The following is a 21,735-nucleotide window of genomic DNA, read 5'->3' on the forward strand; positions in this document are numbered from 1 at the left end:
TATTACTCCGAAACAGAGAACGACCCTGGACTCTTCGAAATCTAAATTGCTTAAGGAAAGGGCTCTTAAGTTGTTCATCGCCAACAACAACCAATGAAAACCTTTGCAGAGTTTATTGAGACTCATACTTTCTGCCTAGAGACTTCTTCACCAGGCTGGCGGATCAGGTAAGGCAACGGAAGCAGGGCTTCAGCAAGTCGTTCAAAGACTACAGGGCTGCCCATATTCGACGGACCCATCTGACGACGCCATAACTTTTGACAGAGATGCCAGATCGCTTAATGACATACCGCGTTTGAAGCGTCAGTCCAAGCAGATTTTTACCATGGACCAATACACGCCACGCGAGCGCTCTGAAATAGTTGAAATTTACATTCAACAGAACAAGTCAATTGTGAAAACTCAACGTGCTTTTAAAAAATTAAAAAATGTGAAAAGTGCGCCTTCTAAGAACACCATTAAGCGTTTATACGAAAAATTTACGACTGGTGAGGCTCTTTCTAATCCGAAGAGGCCATGATCGACATACAGACGACGGTAAGGCCACTTAATTATTCTTAAAGATCTTCAAGCGTACAAAGTTTTGGTCCTGGATACGCTAATGATATTAGCAGATGAGTACGAAAAACTTGAAAAGAACGGGAAGCGTTCGCGCAGGGAAATAAGTTCTCGAAGACAACGTCGGAATCACCAATACAGTTCAGATGCAGAAGATGCTCACAGTTTCTGCCCAACCGAAGTAGGCACTTCCAGTCACGTCTAGTTTTACGGCAGGACGTTAGCGTCACGATGATGGATGCGGGCACTGTGCTGAGGTTTAAACTACCGGAGGTTAGCTGCAGTTGAAATGTGTTGCGAGGCGTATGTCCAGACGTAGGAAGTAGAACCGCGGAGTTTTGAGTGCGTCGATAACTGATTTATTCTTAAGTTGGTACTTGCTTATATACTTCTTAGAACACGAAAGTTTACTGACATGAGTTATATTCTATTGTACTTCAGCGGTTTTCGATGATGGTAGCAATTAGCGTAGTTGGCTTGGCTGACACTGAAACAATATGCTGACCGCCTTGGCAGGTCAATGCACCGTCGAGCTAGAGAGGCGTTAAGTCATCCGTTGGCATTAAATATTACATGCTGATCAGCAATTCTCATGACCAGTGGGTGACGCTGAGCGCCTGGTTCTGATTTCTTGGGTGCTGTTCATGTTGAGCACCTTTGGGTGCGGACATTCACCACGCGGACGTCAATGGACACCACGCCAACAGCAACAGATGCAGGTAAAGGCAAGAGTCGTTGCAGACACCGTAATGGCGTGCGCGGATTTCGACAAACAATTTATCCTGTAATAGACCGGTTCTCCATGTTGAGTTGTTGCGACTGCGAAGCGCGACAACGGAATCCTTGAAGAAAGCTTTCGCAAGGTATAGGGTCTCATAACGAAACTTGGGAACCAAGCAACTTTTTACAGCTCCATTCACCCCGTAGGAGAACCCGACTGAGAGAGCAAATAAGACGGTGAAGACGATGATAACGCAGTTCGCAGAGCAAACCAAAGAAACTGGGAAAAAAATTGTCTGAAATCATGCTGTCAGTAAACACGAGCGCTGCGGAATCCACAGCCAACACACCGCCATTCATTACCGAAGGCTGAAACCCAAGATTACTGAGCGCGCTATATGACAAAAATACTTAAGGGACCGGACGGCCAAATGACACCCCGGAGGAGAAGGCCAACAAACTCAAGGAAATCTTCGAGATTGGTAGGCGAAATCTGAAGAGAGCCTCCCAGGATCAGGCTAAGCATTAAGAAGGAGGTAATGGACGCCAGCGGTATGTGACGTCGTGTGGGCCAAGGAACACCATTTATAAAACTGAACGAGGTGTCCGAAGGGCTCGCAGCCTAATTGGCCAAAGATACGACGTCACCAGTGATCTGCAAAATACGACACGTAAACACAAAGAAAAAGCGGACAATCCACGTAAACGAGCTGAAACAAAAACAAACGCAAAACACAAGCGATCAGCTATAACAAGCACACATAACAGACGGAAAACAACATTGAAACTCCAACCATTTGCAAAGGATGCTACGAAAAGAGTTCAAGAATAGCTCCAGGGATTCTCAAATTCTGCGGGAAGAGTCCAAGGATAACTCCAATATCAATGGATATTACGAAAAGGCTAAAAGGATATCTCCAGAGACTCTCCAAGCGTACTATGAAATGGCTATAAAAACACGAAAAATATCCTTGCACGAACAATGCATACAAGGATCGAACGAGAGTGGGCAACTTCTTGGCCACCAACTTTAACATGGGGGCATAATTCTGGGCAATCAGCCCACAGCCCCAACCGCAGGCCAATAAACCAACAAAGATCCTGAAGAGTCTAGTCAAGCCCAATCCCATTAGACAAATAGATCTGGATCTACAGTTAAGGGAGAAAGAAAGGATGAGCACGGAAAGAGCGAAGAAACTTGGTAAATTACGCATGAAAATTGTAAATTTGCAAAGTTGTTAAGTTTCAAATTTGTAAAATCACCATGAATCAGGGAAGGGGGCGCCTCGATAGGTAGTCTATTGGCACTGGAAAGGGAAATATCGGTTATGGTGAAACTCGCGGCAGCTGATAAGTATCAATACCGAGGGGAGGCCGCCTGGGTTATCGAAAGCAAAGGGTGTCCAGTGGGAACAGATGGAGCATCGGCGAGGGGTATTTGAAAATGCTACAAGGAAGACGCACAGCGCTGTAGAGACTCAACGGAGCTAAAAGCGCCGAGGTAGCAACGCCGGAGAGTTCGAGCGAGTTTTTTTTTAAATGTTTCCCGAAGCAAGGGGGGAAACTGAGGAGTTTAATAACTTCAAGAAAAAAAACCCAGGTAGCAGTAAAAACAGATGGCCGGCCTTTTACCAGATGCGTCGCGAATACGCGTAATAAAGTCTAGGCGAAGAGCGGTTAAACGTGAAGAGAGTTTGGAGACCAAGGTTAGAGAAAAAATATTTGGAGACCAAACATGGCGAAAAAACAAACGAGTTTGGAGATTAAAGATAAGGAAAGAGACAGTGGAGAGTTGACGAACATGGAGAGTGCCGTGTGCTAGAGGGATTTTGACTCTGCCGTAAACTTTAAACCGGAAAAGGAAATGTCATATCTCGGCAGCGGAGCAGCAGCATTTGGCAGGCCTTTGGTGGATAGCTGTGCGTAAATAACAAGTGGGTCAAACTGGATCCAGGGACTTTTAACCCAGCACGGAAAGTGATAGGAAAATAACGTTTCCAAGGAATCATCAAGAACGGTGAAAATATCAAATTGAACAGACAGTAAGCAAAATAATCTACAAGGGAGCCGCAACAAGTCGAGTCGTCGGAAGCAGCGCTGTGGGAGCCTAGAAGGGGCAAGATCACTACATCGATATGTTCGGGATTGAGATACCAGGAATCTCCGAATCGCGAAACTGGTAGCTGAGGTCCAGAGGGCATCGCAGGGCTACGTCAAAGCGATCTGTTCATTCCTGTCAACGAAATCCTGGCGTTACGCCTGGAGAGTCTGTCAGAGTTTATACAGAGAAGGCCTGCAACAAGAACTCGTGAGCTCGGGTAGAGGCCTGTCTAAACCCAGTGTACCTCGCCCCAAGCACCACTTTGGTGTGTCTCTGCGTAAGCCCAATACTCGAGTTGAGTTGTCTAACCCGTGAAGTCCCAGAACCGTGAAGTCCCAGAACGGTGTGTCAGAACCCTGAGTGAAACGAGCCTGAATGGCCGATCAGTACGGTCTAAAATGGAGTTTTCCAGGAGAAGTCGCAGATCGGCGTATGCCCGAGACCCCAAATACCAGAAGCCACACTACGTCCAGCCACACATCCAGGAGAAGCACGCAGGACATCGCCATCAGCAAGCCAGCTAAAACAACGCGAAGGCTGCGCACGACAGATCTAGCCCCACGGAAACGTCACAAACAATAAGCTAAGCAGAAACCCCAGTGGGTTGAGCGAGCGTCTTCATGGAGCGAGTAAGGATCTTTAGGGAGCTATGGGACTGGAGCATCAAGTGAACAAGGCGAGAGGGCATCGAATCAACCAGAACTGGTTCCTGGCTACAAAGCCGTTTATAATATTATACTCTCACTAAACCCGCTATGCTTCCTCACTGAGCAACGGAGCTGCTAAAAAAAAAATCGCATTGACACATCCTTGCTGCAATTTAAAACAATTTGTTCTCTAAGGAAATCTCACAGCTTGCCAGAAATCAAGTAAACATGGATAAAACTATTGGTAGATTATCATTGAGTCAAGACATACTTTGCTCCTTGGAAAGGACCATGAACTCACTTGGAAGTTTATCAATCATCTGCACACTCGCCGCACTACTTCGTCTACACGTTTAGAATGAATATTCAAAAAACTGTGTTCGTCTCTAGTACACAGAAAACAAAACTAGTCAGAATCAATTTGATATGCGCATGGTAAGTTTGTGTTTTTTTGACACATATGCTTTTTACCACGAAATAATGTCAAATTGATACCAAAAAATGTAATTCTCTCTTTTCGAATATTTCTTGACATCGATAGCACTATGGCGACGTTAGTTACGTGAGTGGAAGCAAAACAAACCTATTCGATTTTCAACTTGACCCACTTTAAACTGTCCTGATGACAAGGTCCCAGGTTCAAGTATGCCCCAAGTTAAAGTATTCTTTAGCTATTTAAAAATAATATCTAAAATGTTCCTATAATTTAAATGCATTTTCGTGTAGGCTGTGTGTACACTGCTACCATGACTAGACCAGCCTTTCTAACTAAGTAATGGGTACGCTTCCTTTGAACGTCTTTATTCACTCTAACAGGAGTAGATCTATGTAAGCCGTCTCTAACACCCGTATTTAGCGATACATGTCTTCTGTTCCGCAAATTCGGTACACATAGAACCTCTCTCAGACCATTCAACAAATACTTTCATTTTTACGTTGAAGCGATGCGTTTTCTCGAAAGTTCCCTGCTCCAAGTAAAGTAAACAAAACCTGGAATCTTTTAGCAACAATAATGGACTACAATTTTTCAAAGAGCTTAGGGAGGGGGAGCTAAAGCCATTTAAAATTCGCGGACAATCGCTGGAGCCTTACCCCTGGTCATCTCCTCACATCTTATACGATTTTAACGCATTGCATACACCAAAAAACGTCTATGGTGTCAGCATTGGCTGACTGGACGCATTCTCAACTCTGTCTTTGAAGAGTGGGGATTTACCGCGCCCGCGAGTAGGCTAGATAGAGATGTGCCGCTGTTGCTGTCCTTCGACGATTTGAGGTTTGGGACGAAGCCCATGTGCGCTCCTTCAATGAGGTTGGAATTTCGTGTGCACCGATTGTGAGGTCATACACTCTACGGTGCTCCGACGACGAGATGTAGGCTAGAGCTCACCGGTATGTGGGGCTCCGACGACAAGTTTGGTTAGAGCGCTCCAGTGACGAAACACAAAGTTAAAGTTGCGCGCGATGAGTGCGTTAAAACCGAGCCAACGGTGTAGGCCAATGCACCCAATGCACAGTGGATCCGCTTTTATGGAAGAGCGGCAATAAATACTAATAATAGTCATAACGTGCTGAAATTTATAACAATAATTTAGCAAATTTGTCTAAACATATAGCCACTAAAATCGGACATATCGATCGGCTATATCCTATAGCTCCCATAGGAAGAATCGATACCCAATTATAAAAACATATTTGATTAATCTAATTTATTACGATTTTGGTATGGAAGATATTTTTCGTAGTTATACATATTATTAAAAAACTAAAATAAAAATCAACAAACAAAATATTAATGAAACAAAAATTATAAAGCATCATCAAGTAACTCGTAGACAGATGTAAGCAAACTGGACCTTTCTTTTTTAGATATGAACGCAGCAATAAATAGTTGATGACATCTGTGCTTGTTAAAGTACGAGATACTTTCCGACTGTGTTGATGTCTACATTTTTTTAGTTCCTTGTTATTGGACTTGGCTGCTTCCTCTGAAAGCTCTCCTATCGACAGTAATGCATACTCTATTACAGCTGAACCATGAATTAAGACTTTATGGACGGTAGCCGGTAAATAGTACCATGGATATGCAGCTATTATATATTTGGCTGTATCCAGCGCATAGTTTTCAAATTTCTCCACATTAATTTTGAATCCCGATGACATGGCTTGCAATAATGTTGCACATCTGTGAATCAAAGATGCATCGATTCCTGTTATTTCGGAGCTCAAATATGCATTACAAGAGAATTTTCTTGCGATACTTTGTCCACTAGTATTCCATTTTTTAGCGAAATTCCTCCTGAATGTGTTTCTTCCTGTTCAATACTTGCATATTTTTTTCTTCATCGCCTACTTGCCACATTTTGATTATTAGAGACGCTTAATTCTTTTGGCTTTAATTCTTTAATTTTTGCGTCAAAATATTCTGCTTCGTCTTACGACATTTTCGCGGTCCCTTTCTTAAATTGAAATCTTATTGGTCGACAGTAACGAGTCGAATATGGCCGGGGGTTTTTCCAAATTATTGAGTAACCAGTTGGAGAGGTACGTAGGATATTACAAATAAGCTTCTGTCGACCAAATCACCGTTTGAAAACTTTTGCTTATACTCGCTATGCCCTGTACTTCCATCGAAGCCCCATTGTGTTTTGAAGATCTATTATACTAGATGCCGTATTATCTAGTAAGCTTTGTAGTTCGACTTCCGGACGAAATTCGTCTATATAAATACCATCGGGGTATCTTATTTTCACAAACAATAAGCTAAGCAGAACCCCCAGTGGGTTGAGCGAGCGTCTTCATGGAGCGAGTAAGGATCTTTAGGGAGCTACGGGACTGGAGCATCAAGTGAACAAGGCGAGAGGGCATCGAATCAACCAGAACTGGTTCCTGGCTACCAAGCCGTTTATAATATTATACTCTCACTAAACCCGCTATGCTTCCTCACTGAACTACGGAGCTGCTAAAAAAAAAGTTCGTTACAGTGTACTTAAAGGAGTTTCAGCCAACAGAAAATGTCAGTTCAAGACGCATTGACACATCCTTGCTCCAATTTAAAACAATTTGTTCTCTAAGGAAATCTCACAGCTTGCCAGAAATCAAGTAAACATGGATAAAACTATTGGTAGATTATCATTGAGTCAAGACATACTTTGCTCCTTGGAAAGGACCATGAACTCACTTGGAAGTTTATCAATCATCTGCACACTCGCCGCACTACTTCGTCTACACGTTTAGAATGAATATTCAAAAAACTGTGTTCGTCTCTAGTACACAGAAAACAAAACTAGTCAGAATCAATTTGATATGCGCATGGTAAGTTTGTGTTTTTTTGACACATATGCTTTTTACCACGAAATAATGTCAAATTGATACCAAAAAATGTAATTCTCTCTTTTCGAATATTTCTTGACATCGATAGCACTATGGCGACGTTAGTTACGTGAGTGGAAGCAAAACAAACCTATTCGATTTTCAACTTGACCCACTTTAAACTGTCCTGATGACAAGGTCCCAGGTTCAAATATGCCCCAAGTTAAAGTATTCTTTAGCTATTTAAAAATAATATCTAAAATGTTCCTATAATTTAAATGCATTTTCGTGTAGGCTGTGTGTACACTGCTACCATGACTAGACCAGCCTTTCTAACTAAGTAATGGGTACGCTTCCTTTGAACGTCTTTATTCACTCTAACAGGAGTAGATCTATGTAAGCTGTCTCTAACACCCGTATTTAGCGATATATGTCTTCTGCTCCGCAAATTCGGTACACATAGAACCTCTCTCAGACCATTCAACAAATACTTTCATTTTTACGTTGAAGCGATGCGTTTTCTCGAAAGTTCCCTGCTCCAAGTAAAGTAAACAAAACCTGGAATCTTTTAGCAACAATAATGGACTACAATTTTTCAAAGAGCTTAGGGAGGGGGAGCTAAAGCCATTTAAAATTCGCGGACAATCGCTGGAGCCTTACCCCTGGTCATCTCCTCACATCTTATACGATTTTAACGCATTGCATACACCAAAAAACGTCTATGGTGTCAGCATTGGCTGACTGGACGCATTCTCAACTCTGTCTTTGAAGAGTGGGGATTTACCGCGCCCGCGAGTAGGCTAGATAGAGATGTGCCTCTGTTGCTGTCCTTCGACGATTTGAGGTTTGGGACGAAGCCCATGTGCGCTCCTTCAATGAGGTTGGAATTTCGTGTGCACCGATTGTGAGGTCATACACTCTACGGTGCTCCGACGACGAGATGTAGGCTAGAGCTCACCGGTATGTGGGGCTCCGACGACAAGTTTGGTTAGGGCGCTCCAGTGACGAAACACAAAGTTAAAGTTGCGCGCGATGAGTGCGTTAAAACCGAGCCAACGGTGTAGGCCAATGCACCCAATGCACAGTGGATCCGCTTTTATGGAAGAGCGGCAATAAATACTAATAATAGTCATAACGTGCTGAAATTTATAACAATAATTTAGCAAATTTGTCTAAACATATAGCAACTAAAATCGGACATATCGATCGGCTATATCCTATAGCTCCCATAGGAAGAATCGATACCCAATTATAAAAACATATTTGATTAATCTAATTTATTACGATTTTGGTATGGAAGATATTTTTCGTAGTTATACATATTATTAAAAAACTAAAATAAAAATCAACAAACAAAATATTAATGAAACAAAAATTATAAAGCATCATCAAGTAACTCGTAGACAGATGTAAGCAAACTGGACCTTTCTTTTTTAGATATGAACGCAGCAATAAATAGTTGATGACATCTGTGCTTGTTAAAGTACGAGATACTTTCCGACTGTGTTGATGTCTACATTTTTTTAGTTCCTTGTTATTGGACTTGGCTGCTTCCTCTGAAAGCTCTCCTATCGACAGTAATGCATACTCTATTACAGCTGAACCATGAATTAAGACTTTATGGACGGTAGCCGGTAAATAGTACCATGGATATGGAGCTATTATATATTTGGCTGTATCCAGCGCATAGTTTTCAAATTTCTCCACATTAATTTTGAATCCCGATGACATGGCTTGCAATAATGTTGCACATCTGTGAATCTAAGATGCATCGATTCCTCTTATTTCGGAGCTCAAATATGCATTACAAGAGAATTTTCTTGCGATACTTCCGTCGTTTGAAGATCCTCTACCTCCATCTCTAGGTTTGTCCACTAGTATTCCATTTTTTAGCGAAATTCCTCCTGAATGTGTTTCTTCCTGTTCAATACTTGCATATTTTTTTCTTCATCGCCTACTTGCCACATTTTGATTATTAGAGACGCTTAATTCTTTTGGCTTTAATTCTTTAATTTTTGCGTCAAAATATTCTGCTTCGTCTTACGACATTTTCGCGGTCCCTTTCTTAAATTGAAATCTTATTGGTCGACAGTAACGAGTCGATGATGGCCGGGGGTTTTTCCAAATTATTGAGTAACCAGTTGGAGAGGTACGTAGGATATTACAAATAAGCTTCTGTCGACCAAATCACCGTTTGAAAACTTTTGCTTATACTCGCTATGCCCTGTACTTCCATCGAAGCCCCATTGTGTTTTGAAGATCTATTATACTAGATGCCGTATTATCTAGTAAGCTTTGTAGTTCGACTTCCGGACGAAATTCGTCTATATAAATACCATCGGGGTATCTTATTTTTTTAAGACTTAGTACTCTTTGGTAACTGGGAAAAAATTCAAAGGATATTTAGCTATTTACAAAGTTTCTTATCAGCAAATATTGGTGTTCTTCTTGGAGGTCACCATTAAAAGCGAAATACCTTCCATGGTATCTGCCGGCAGGAAATTTTGATTTCGATCATCATTGCGTAGAAAAGAAGCAGCGGATTCATCTATTTTAATGAGCTGACCTACACGTCTTCACTTTGTTCTCTCTGAAGCCTCCTCAAAATCAAGTTTAGGACGGCTCCGATGAGCACTTTCCTCCATTTGATTTGATTTGCAATAGGGGCGTTTTATTGAAATTGATTTTTTACTAAGTCGTCCAAATTGAATAACTCCGATTTTTTCCGTTTGTAATTTTTCCAAAAAGTTATAATTGTTTTGCAGAGGTTTTCAATTTTATTGGATACTTCGCTCAACTCTGGAATAATGTAAAAATCAATTTCTGTGCACCACATATTAAATACATACAGATATGGAAAAACACATTTTTGCGATGCACCTATCGAAACCCAAAATCAAAATTTAAATAATAATTTACAAAATTTATAATTTTGCAAAAAAACGAACCACTAAAGAAGTGGAAGAAGAAAAAACAACAGCGCAAATTGCAACAGCACAATAAGCAAAGACTCACCTTTAACTGCTTTATTAATTTTAGTAGTAAAAATACATCCTCAAGTTTCTGCCGCTAATTTTAAAATATTTAGTAACCTTAAATAAGACGATCAGAAAAACATTCATACCAAAATCTGGGTTTTCTTGGAACATAACTAAAAGTTTAACTAAACATAAAAAATACTTTCAAAAAATACACAAAGAAGGGTTATTCGAAAAAAATTAGTTTTACGAAAAAACTTTTTCAGGAAAGTTAATTATTAATATCTCACTTTGATTTCATAATTCAAATTAAATTAATTATTCAAATCGGAGCACTGCAGCGTACGTCTGATCACTTTAAAGGGCGAATTAAAATAGAGAAATAACTTCCAAAGCGCATCTGCGTTGCCAAAGTGAACACGTGTTCACGATTGCAAATCTATTTTTAGAAAGTACCGTTTCCAGTAAAATCCGGCATGTGCAACGAAGTTTGGACTTTTAAGAGACAATTTCGACACATTTTGTTAAAAAAATATGTCATCATATTTTTTGATTTTTGGCTTCTGACGTTCAATGTGCGATGACAATGCGCATCCAGTTGTGCAACGCAAAATTTTGGCTAGACTTCGCAAATTCAAAGCTCTTGCTAGATGATCACACGGACATAGTGATCCTGTTGAAAAATATACATACTTCTAAGCAAATAATATATACTCTTTTGTTTTACGAGTGAATGGTTTCACAAACAACTGAAATGTTTGGTTTTTTAGTTTTTATTATATCGGTTCGGAATTCTCTTACTAAAATAGGCTTGTATCTTATTGACCGTATACCCTCCCGAAATTAATTTTATTTTACTCTGAACAATCGACAATTTGAGCATATATTGATACTATGAGTAAGATGTGCTTTTATAGCATATTTAAGCAATTAATTAAAAAGCAATATTTTAGAAATACATTGGACATTATACAAATTTATACATAAATGTAAAACAAAATTACTTTTAATTTAATTATATGATATAGGTTTCACGGGTGGGGGACACAAGTCAACGACTTCGACCGCCTAGGCTCGTCACGGTCCTGTGACAATTTTTTAGTAGAACTGTTCAAAACGTGTATTTTCATGTGAGGAATTTTCAGCTCCGGGCTTTCTTGGCCCTACCATGTAAAAATTACGCACTCGTGGAGTGCTGTGTTGTTTCAAATCTAATTAACTGTATGTGTTTCTTTGCACAGCAATGCCCCCTTTTTTTATTTTTTTAAAATTTGAGTTCCATTTCATGGCGTTTGGACGAAGACTGGCTGGGATCATGTCAGCCTTCATTTTGATTTCTTTAGTATTAAATACTTCGCAGTCGATCTGCATCAACTTAACTTCATCATTTTGCGCAGTGTTTTCTAAAGGGAGAACCAGCGAGAACAATTTTGGTGGAGTACTATTGTTGCAATTCATTCATATTGAATGAAAGAACATAAAAAGTATCATCTCTTCGTTTGATATTACTAATTAAACTTATTTGATCGCGTTTATGGTATATCATTCTCTTTTTTTTCATATGGTGTTCTCTGTCTGTCATGCATATTAGAAATCGAGCCATTTAGATTTGAGTACATTTTACGATTTTCTTGTGTTTTTCTTAAAAAAAATCTTTAAAACCGTATTCCTCATTTTTCTTTATCTTTTATGCAGATTTTGTTTCTACCTTTACATTTGCAACTTGTCAAAAAGAAGTAACTTTTCCCGTATTGAGATGTTTTCCTGCAAAAGAAAAACAAATAAATATATAAACAATAGATATAAAATGTTGTTTTGGTAATCTTTAAACTATTATTTAAAAGATATATAAAAAAATAAAAAATGTAAAAAATAAAAAATATTCAATACATTTTCGATAATAAAACAGTTTAATTGACTTTAAAAATGTGTATCTTGCTTTTTCAGGCTTTCTTTATATCGTTAGAAAACTGTCCGAATGCACTAGATAAATTAAAATAAATTTGTTACGATGTGCTGACATTATTGGATTGTATTCTTAATTTGTCCCAAATCCACGGTATTTTTTCTTTATTCTTATAAAACTAAAGGTATAGATAACTCCATTGATTGATAATAATATTGTGTTAGTCTTCAAAAAAATCAGAATTAAATAAGGAACTCTCATTTTCAAATTGGAATAAAAATCAGGAAAAAATATGTAGCAAAGAAACTCATACCAAAGTAGCCAATTTTACTCGTAGAGTAGAAGGGTATACCAGATTCGTCGGAAAGTATGTAACAGGTATAAGAAAGCGTTTCCGACCCCATAAAGTCTAGATCAGGATCACTAGCCGAGTCGAACTATCCATGTCCGTCTGTCCGTATGAATACTGAAATCTATAGAAGCTAGAAAAGTCAAACTTGGCTTCATGCGCAAGTTTGTTTCAGCGGGGTGCCACGCCCACTCTAACGCCCACAATCAGCGAAAACCAGCCAGTAGGTGGCGGCCTAAAATATAGCTTAGCTGCTTTTAAATCTCCATTCCCTTTTTGCTCCCTTAAGCTGAGCAACGGATATCTGATAGTCAAAGCACTCGACTTGTTTTTAAGCTAGAAAAGTATGGCTTCGTTCTCAGTTCTGGTTTCTTCTCCTTCTTTCAGTGTCATAGTGGCACTTGAAGTTATCATGGCGTTCGGATATAGGGTCTCTAAAAGTGAGACAAGTGAGAAAAAACAAGCGATTTAAAGAAGGTTTGCATTTGGAATTTAAGGGGTAATTGTCAGTTCCGAAAATAATGACTTTTGAATATAGCTTTAAAACTAAAAAACTACTTTGCGAAGAAACGGACGCACTAACGTTTATGGCGAGATCAACTTGTCTAGTGATGCGGATCAAAAATATATATACTTTATGAGACCGGTAACTTCTCCTATAGCGGCACAGAGTTTTATGCAAAAACAAGATAGGAAGTTATCTTCGGCAAGCCGAAGTTTGTACACCCTTGTAGGTTTAAGAAATAATCAACTTTAGTGACACCATGTGATATTTTTATTGATTGTTGCTGACTTCAGTGATATTAAAAAAAATTGTTTTATTTTTTAAGACCATTTTTTTGACATCTGTACGTTAGAATAGGCCGATTTTTATTAAATTGAATTCGAAATTCTTAAAAATATAAAAAATTATATTCCCAATGTTATAAGATAATATGTCAAAAAGCCCCAAAGCTATAATTTGTTTCATGTTATTTTCCCACAAATTTTCCGATTGTTCCTATGGCAGCTATATTGTATAGTCTTCCGATTTTAATAAAATTTAATTCAAAATGCAGAACTAATGAAAAATTTGTATTTCCAGGCTTGGTTATATGTCAAAAAAACACCAAAGATAATTTTTTTTCAAAGTTTCCGATTAATTTTCAGATTGTTTCTATGGCCATTTGAAATTTAATTTGAAACTCAAAACCAATTAAAAAATGTTATTTCCAAGCATAGGAGATTATATGTTAAAAAACACCCTCTGCAAGGGTATAAAAAAACTTTTTGACGGTTTACATGTCACTTACAGTCTACTGCAGAAGTGAACTATACGCTTATATTTAATTATTACTAAGTGCTACTCATGCCATATTATCTTCCCACATCTTCTTTCTCACGATTTCTTGCTCTGTGCTTACAAGTAATTAAATCATGATAGAATTTAAAAAATTTTTCAAGACTTGTTTACCCAAAGCGTCATGCCGAACGGAAATATGGTATCAAGAAAGTGTCCTTGATTTAAGGGGCTATTAAATAAAAATATATACGCTATTCCAAATCCGGAATAAATGGTCTAGGTTGGGTGGGATTCTACCAGTTGCTACAACAACAACGACAGCAAAAACAGACTTGATTGTTTTTAAATATTATTATGATAATGTCAATCGTCCAAATACTCTATTTCCTTTAATTAATATGGGTATCAATATTATTACATCCTCAAAAACGCGAAATTAAAAAGTATTATCGCATACAAGGCCAGCACTTCGACTAGTACAATTGAAAAAAACCCACCGTGCATTTATACATGTTTTTGGCCACCTCTTTTTACAAGCTTGGGCCATTCCATTAATCTTTGCGGACTTTAATCTGTTTTTTTATCTAATAGTAGAAACACTCTTAGATTCAATTTGAAAAGGAGGGCGTGTTGACCAACCCATTTTTATACCCTTGCAGAGGGTCAGAAGTTTGCAACGCAGTGAAGGAGACGTTTCCGGCCCCATATATATATATATATTCTTGATCAGCTTCACAAGACGAGTCGATCTATCCATGTCCGTCTGTCCGTCCGTTTCTACGCAAACTAGTCTCTCAGTTTTAAAGCTATCGGGCTGAAACTTTCCCTTTCTTCTTTCTATTGCAGGTAGTATATAAGTCGGAACCAGCCGGATCGGACAACTATATCTTATAGCTCCCATAGGAACTATCGGGAAAAAATTTTTAAAAAAATTATATCTTCGGTGTTTTTTAACATATAACCTCATACGCTTGGAAATAACATTTTTTATTGGGTTTTGAATTTCGAATTAAATTTTATCAAAATCGGATGACTATATCATATAGCTGCCATAGGAACGATCGGATAACTGGTGGGAAATAATATGAAACAAATTATAGCTTTTGGGCTTTTTGACATATTATCTTACAATATTGGGAATATAAATTTTTATATTTTTAAGAATTTCGAATTCAATTTGATAAAATTATTGATTTTTTTACAGCTGCAAGGGTAAACAAACTTTGGCTTGCCGAAGTTAACTTCCTTTCTGGTTAATGACTTGAGATAATTAAATTAAAGAGTGGTGCTTATCTATTTTCTGAGTTCCATAACAACTCATTATATAGATTCCATTCCTTGAAATCACCAAAGAAAGTGTATATCTGAATTTTAGGAAATTCCTCGGTTAGCTATAGTTTTCTAATGTTTTGAACATCGAATCCTAATTCGCTTTTCTTGTCCTCAAATTCAGAGCTTTCAAAAAAACTTTTTACGTCGTCTATTTAGCCAAAAAAATTTGATTTAAAAAAAAATTTTTTTCCTAAGGTTAAGAAAAACAAGGAAAAACGCTTTAGTGGAGTGACTCGATTATTAGATACCCGTTACTCAGCTTATGTGAACAAAAGGAAAATAAAGATATGTAAGCAACAATGCTATATTGTAAAGAACCATCTACCCTCTCAGAATATGTTATGTGGGCGGCAGACAGCTAAGGAAGCCCAGGAATCTGCAAACCAAGTTGAAAATGCTTCCTTTACTCTAGGATAAACGGGTATAAAAATATCGAAATTTTAATGTTTCCATTATTTCCTCAAGATACTTTCTTAAATGCCCCATATTGTTTTCAAAATTAATCTTTAACATAGCTGCTTCCGAAGTGGTTTTTATTTAGTCTCGCATATTTCTGCATTTTTCACTTAATATTTCCAGGTCCAAATGTAATCGCATCATAATGGTTTGATGTGAAATATTCGTATTCAATTACACCCATCTTTAGCAAAACCTTTTGCAGGTCCAAACTTTGAAACTACTGCAGAGTTAAATGCACTTATACCTCTAAAATCCTGATCTGATGAGTTAACTAGAACTGTTTCTGCAAGAGCTCAATGGTTTTGTCAGAAAACATTTTCTTAATTTATATATGTTTTCATTTATTTATGTACGTTACGCAAATTAGAAATAATTTGAATTTCTAACTTACCTGAATTTAGACGCTTGTTTATGTCGGTGAGGCTTGATGTCCAAGTCGTTGGTAATACTTGACAATTGTTGCTGGCTGCCTGAAGTCGATGATGTTGATGATGATTGAAGTCATCTTTGTCGGGGTTTTTAGCTTTTATGTTTTATAGCTTAATGCTTTTTTGCATTGTAGGCATTTTTTATATTAATCGTCTAGTGATGCTGATCAAGAATATAAATCATTTAATGTGTCTTTTTCACTGCGTTGCCAATTTTGAAAAGTATCCTTTGTTGACAAATCTATATCACTAGCTGTAGTTACCCTATAGTCTTTTTATTTTTTTATTCCACTCACACTGAAATCCATGAGTTTATTTTACTTGGATGTTAATGCACTATGGTCAGTACAAACAACTGGCCCTTACGACACCAAGCAATGCTTGTTAGGGCGAGTTAACGAAAACGCGGACAAATAAAAAGACAATATAACAAAAGATAATTAAAAATACGGGTCAAAATACACATGACAAGATACATAAAGCATAAAATATATTAGTTCCTAAATAGGATAGTGTTATTGATTTAAGGATAGGCAGTCGGTAGTAGATATTAGGTGATATAGTCTAATATAATCATTGCAAAGTAGTCTAAAAGGTTCATGCATTGCATAATTGGATATACAATAATTTAACACTAGCGAAATATAGTTTTTAGTGAACCTATTTGGCACGTTAAAATGCAGACGATCCAGTAACTCGGGACGCTCCACATTACCATAAATAAGATTTCTAGTAAACGTAATACCAAGAATAGTTTTACGGTTAGCTAATGATGAAGCTAATGATAAGAAGTAGTCTACTAGAGTAGGATGGTAGTAATAGGCTTGTATTCCAGTTAAGTAAGGCAAATAATAAGAATTTTTTTTATAGATTCAATCCGATCTATATGCGCCCCATATTGGGGACTCCAAACAGGAGCGCATTACTCAAGAATTCTCAACTCAAATTCTTTTGACCACATTTTGATAGACGCAAGCACGCTCCTGGCTTTATTCACCATGGTAGAAATTTGTAAGTTTTGACAAATGTAAGTTCTTGACTCCAAGGTCATCAGCATGTTTATCCTATCTAACTCACAACCATTCAAAGTATAAGTTGAATACTGAGGGCTGACGCGAAAAAAAGTCATTAGCTTACACTAAAAACCATTTCACCCTAAAATGTCCAGTTTCCGGACTAGAATCAGGTGATTTACAGAATCAAACGTCTTACTGAAATCAGTGTAAATTACATCAGTCTGACGAATTTTGCCGTTGGTTGTCGTTGATCTACGCTTTATAAATCCATGTTGACAAGACGAGATAAGGCACCCTCAATTGTGCTGTTAATGGGGGGTAATAATGTTCTCAAAGGGCTTTGGTATAGCTTAAGGCTTTGAAATACCTCTGTAATTCAAAGCGTACAATTACCTACCCTTTTTATGAAGCGGGATAACGAACGACTCCATCTGTGAGGGAAATCAGACCTTTCTAAAGACAAAATAAAAAGTTTGTGCAATGGTCTACACTAAGTCTTCGCGAAATAAGCACACATCCAGGGACTCCCTCTAGACCCGGAGAATAGACTGGTATGACTCTTTGCAAAGCTGTCACTTATATCAGGACCAACAATAAAGTTGGATTAAGGCATGTAATATGGGTGAGACAGATCTGGAGCACTTGATGTTGAATAGGTGGTTTGAAAAAACTGACTATGGTCTGATCAGTGTTTGCGGCCGTATTTTCAAATTAAAGTGAAATGGAAAACTTGCAGATTCACGTATGGTTTTCACAAAATTATAAAACTATTTTGGATCCAGTGTAAATTGGGTCTTGCAACGAGCTAAATAGTTTTTGTAACGTTAAGGAGGGTAAAATTAGACCGAGCACTTAAGTATCGGGAAAAAGCAGCTTGCAAACCGAAAGCTCTAAACTTTTTTTTAGAGTCTAGACTTTACACGGAGGTTGGTTTGAATTTTTAGGACAATACAATTTGGTCAGCTTACTTTGTAAGTCTCTTGTATTCTGATAGGAAAGCAATAAAAAATAATCTAGTTTTTTGAAATAGATGAAGATGTAGATGTGGATGGCTTTGGATTTCTAACTTCCTTGAAAAGAATTTTCGTACTTTTTATCTTTGTACTCTTTAACAAAAAAAATACCATACATGTGATTGGACTTGGTATTACAAAATTTATGGCTGCACTACCAGTTTCAGTCGGCGCTACGGTCGGTAGGTCAACATGCCGCGTTGGAATCATTGTTGTGTTATTTACAACCGATTATTTGGGTGACTCATGGGACAAAATCTCGCTTTGCATTCGGTAACCGAATCTGTTTTAGATTTCCACCTCAGTACCATTGGTGCGGCAGCTGAGATCGACTGCTGTGCTGCAGACCTCGGATCGCCAGAGAGCGTTCTTTTACGCGATCTTTTTACGCTTAGGAAAATCGGGCTTAAATAGAATATGGATAGACAGCTGCGACTCAAGAGCCACAAGCAGATCCGTATTTCTTTCCCTGGGATTACTTCCGTAACAGTTCTTTTTGTAATACAGATTGTAGCGCATGTCATGGTACATGGCGTACCAGGCCCGAATGGTCAATTCATTTTGCATCAGAAATATTATCGCACAAATGGCACGGAATGCTCTGTTGTCCAGTCGAAATCAACAACTTGAATTTCTTTAAATAATAGCGGAAGTGAGTAAGCTGGCGAGCATAAGTTTATGATATTCAATCAACAAAGTTGGAACGTACTACCGCTTAAACTCTTACCGCTCCAGACAGCGTTTAAAAGAAAAGGAGAAGGCAAAAAGATAATACATTAACAACAAACACTGCACAGTGATTAGACGTGCAAACTAATTTTGTTAATTTAAACACAAAACAATCACTATGCACTTACGAAGCGAACGGATGTTGTTAGGGACAAAAAAACCAATTATTTATACAAAAATATAAATTAATCACCGATGGCTTATGAACAAAAAAAATTCAAATTGGAGGGCGAGACAAAAACATGAACGTTCACTGAAAGAGATCTGGTTGGTTTAGTTAAACGATGACGAAGTGCAAAATTACTCTATGCCGCGCAAGTTAAACCAATACCATTTTAGATGAAAATCAATTTATACACCTCCAATAAGACCAAAAGCAAGGAGTATAGTGAATTTAAAAGCAAGGTATAGCAGAATCAGTCCCAGCTACCAGAAGTAAAAGTTTTCGACGGGTTTTTGTATCGCTTATGGAGCATAAGACAGGCAGATGATTTGTCTTGTAAAATAGTTTTCCAAAAACTTTACCTATATATCCTGGGACCGTACCTGCGGTCTCTAGCCATATGTAAGTTTTTAAAGTTCTTAATCGTTTCTCAAAATTTCCGTTTTATTAAAAAGATCACCACCGACGGTATATTGAAATACGTAGAAGACGATTTATTGCCGTGCAATTCTGGGGTAATTTAAATGCATCGATTACTGACCTGTTAACTGTCGAAGGCATTATGTTTTACTTTGCTAAATTAAATTAAAAGCCTTTGATTAAAAATGAACGTTCAGTGCCCATGGGAAAACAGCATCAGAGGAATGAGAGCTCTTATAACCTTAAAAGTCACGAGACTTCCTTTGACACAACGTTATCAAAGCTGAAATTAGCACATCCTGTAAATTGTTCAGTATTTATTTTCTATTTTTTTTTTTATCAGAAATCGATGTGCATTTATTTGTATTATTTTATTTTTGCTTTACTTTTACTCCCCCTTTCGGATACCAAGTATAAAAATCGGAAAAAAATAATAACATTTTTTAATGATTATATTCAAAATTTTCGTTAGAACTTGAAAGTAAATATCTTTTAAAATTCATGATCTACAAGACAATACATTTTCAAAGATATTTTAAGAATGTAGTGTCGGTATTTTGAAAAACTTCAGTTACCGTTTTGTTTTCTTAACTAATTATTTATTTTGAAAATAATTAAAAAAGAATACTTACCACTTTAAGGGCATTATATTCATGTTCTAGTTTATTTATTCGAGTCTCCAACGAAAAAACATATTAATTTTTTTTTACGAGATAAAAAAGCAGATTAACGGTTAAATATCCCGTCCTCTCTTGTTAGAGTATTAAATATTTTGCATTTTTGAGCTTTATTGAGCTTTATTTCCGTTAAGCTGGATTTTTTGCATAAGGGCTTTGTAATCGTGTGAAGATAAAATTGTTTCTTCGGTTTAGTTGGCTTAGTTTTTGAACAAGGTTATAACAATTTTGTTATAATTTGATTTTCAGAAGACTGTCTTATATTTGTTAACTTCCTATTAGTAACACATGGAAAAGTCCGTAAAATGTTTTTTGAATGTGGATTACTGTTGCTTGTTGTATTTGTAAATGGTTTATAAAATGTTCCAACCTTATCTGAATCAAAATTCAATTGATCTAGCGGCCTTTCTTGTAAGGCGTCCGATATTGCGCTCCGCATGCCACTTGAACTGCTAGAACTTCCCGCGGGAGATGATGTATCGCAGTTTTGTATAAGATATCTATTAATAACATATTTTAATTGAAAGTTATTTTCATTTATATTTTTTGTGTCTTCAGCCAAGACATGGAAATTTTCACAAATTGCGTTTGACGAAAAGTGCGATGCAGAAAACCTAAATTTTTCTTGAAAATCCGGGATCAATTCATTTAGATCTAGAGATGTTTTGATAAATGGGGCTGATGAGTTTAGAATATCGTCTAAAGCATTGTTATCGTTGTCGTTTTGAGAAGTTTTTCCAAACAGAGATAAAACATCTGCAAAACATTATTATCATAAGCAAATAAATATTAATTCAAAAAAATTTGTTGACGATTTTATAATAAAAAAACAGGAGGCAATTTCTGCAAGCCAAGTATCTATACCCCTGCTGGTCTTTCCTATGGAGGTATTATATATAGCATATTTAATATTTTAGGAAAACTCATAAAACACTAAAGCAACTCATCGTCATTTTATAGAAAATGCAATTCTTTTATTTAAGTTTACTTTTCATATTCTTGTAAGGAAGTGATTTTTTACGTTCTGCTCGCTACGAGATTCGTGCGGCTCAGTAGATTGCGTGTGTTTGTCCAAATTTATAAAAACATGACCGCCCAGTAGTTCAGTGAGAAAGCACAGAATCCACAATTTATTGCCGGTAAATTTACAGACGGCTTGGTAGTTCGGATGTCCTTAATATGACCACTTGTGGCCCTTGGTGTCTCCCACGGTTCTGGTAGTCTGGATGTCGCCTCTTTGACACGGTGCTCCATTCCTGTAGCTCCCTGAAGATTCTTGCTCGCTGCTTGCCCCTGACGCCTTGACTCGGCGACTGCTTGACTCAGACTCGCTAGGGGGTCAGCCGTGCGAGCTTAGGGAAGCGTCACCGTTCTCAGACTAGGGTGAACAGGTTGACACCCTCTCCAGGATCACTCCTTTTGACAGACGACCGCCTGTCCCATGCTCCGACCCGGATGGTCCCACTGGTATTTCTGCTCCGATAGCGCGGAAGCTGCCTCGCGCTTCACTTCGCTTCTACGCCTAGTTTAAACGAACGTTCTACCCTAACCTTACCCCTTTGCCTACTGTCCGTGATGTTCTTGCGGGGCTTGATATGTCTTGCGTGGCTGTCGCGATGTGGTTTCTGGCTTGCTGATGGTAGTG

The 21,735-nt window shown here is 37.8% G+C and overlaps 1 protein-coding gene across 1 annotated transcript; it reads right to left on the reverse strand.

The window, feature by feature from the left end:
- Positions 1-11,093: 11,093 nt before the first annotated feature.
- On the reverse strand, positions 11,094-21,344 carry LOC108036688 (uncharacterized). Its single transcript, XM_050889664.1, is given in 6 exon segments — positions 11,094-11,775; positions 11,777-11,901; positions 20,046-20,109; positions 20,111-20,164; positions 20,714-20,846; positions 21,275-21,344. Coding segments are annotated over 6 exon segments (690 nt in total). The 3' UTR covers positions 11,094-11,531.
- Between the last annotated feature and the right edge of the window lie 391 nt (positions 21,345-21,735).

The sequence above is a fragment of the Drosophila biarmipes genome, unplaced genomic scaffold (genome assembly GCF_025231255.1).
Source record: "Drosophila biarmipes strain raj3 unplaced genomic scaffold, RU_DBia_V1.1 ptg000004l, whole genome shotgun sequence".
Classification (NCBI taxonomy): domain Eukaryota; kingdom Metazoa; phylum Arthropoda; class Insecta; order Diptera; family Drosophilidae; genus Drosophila; species Drosophila biarmipes.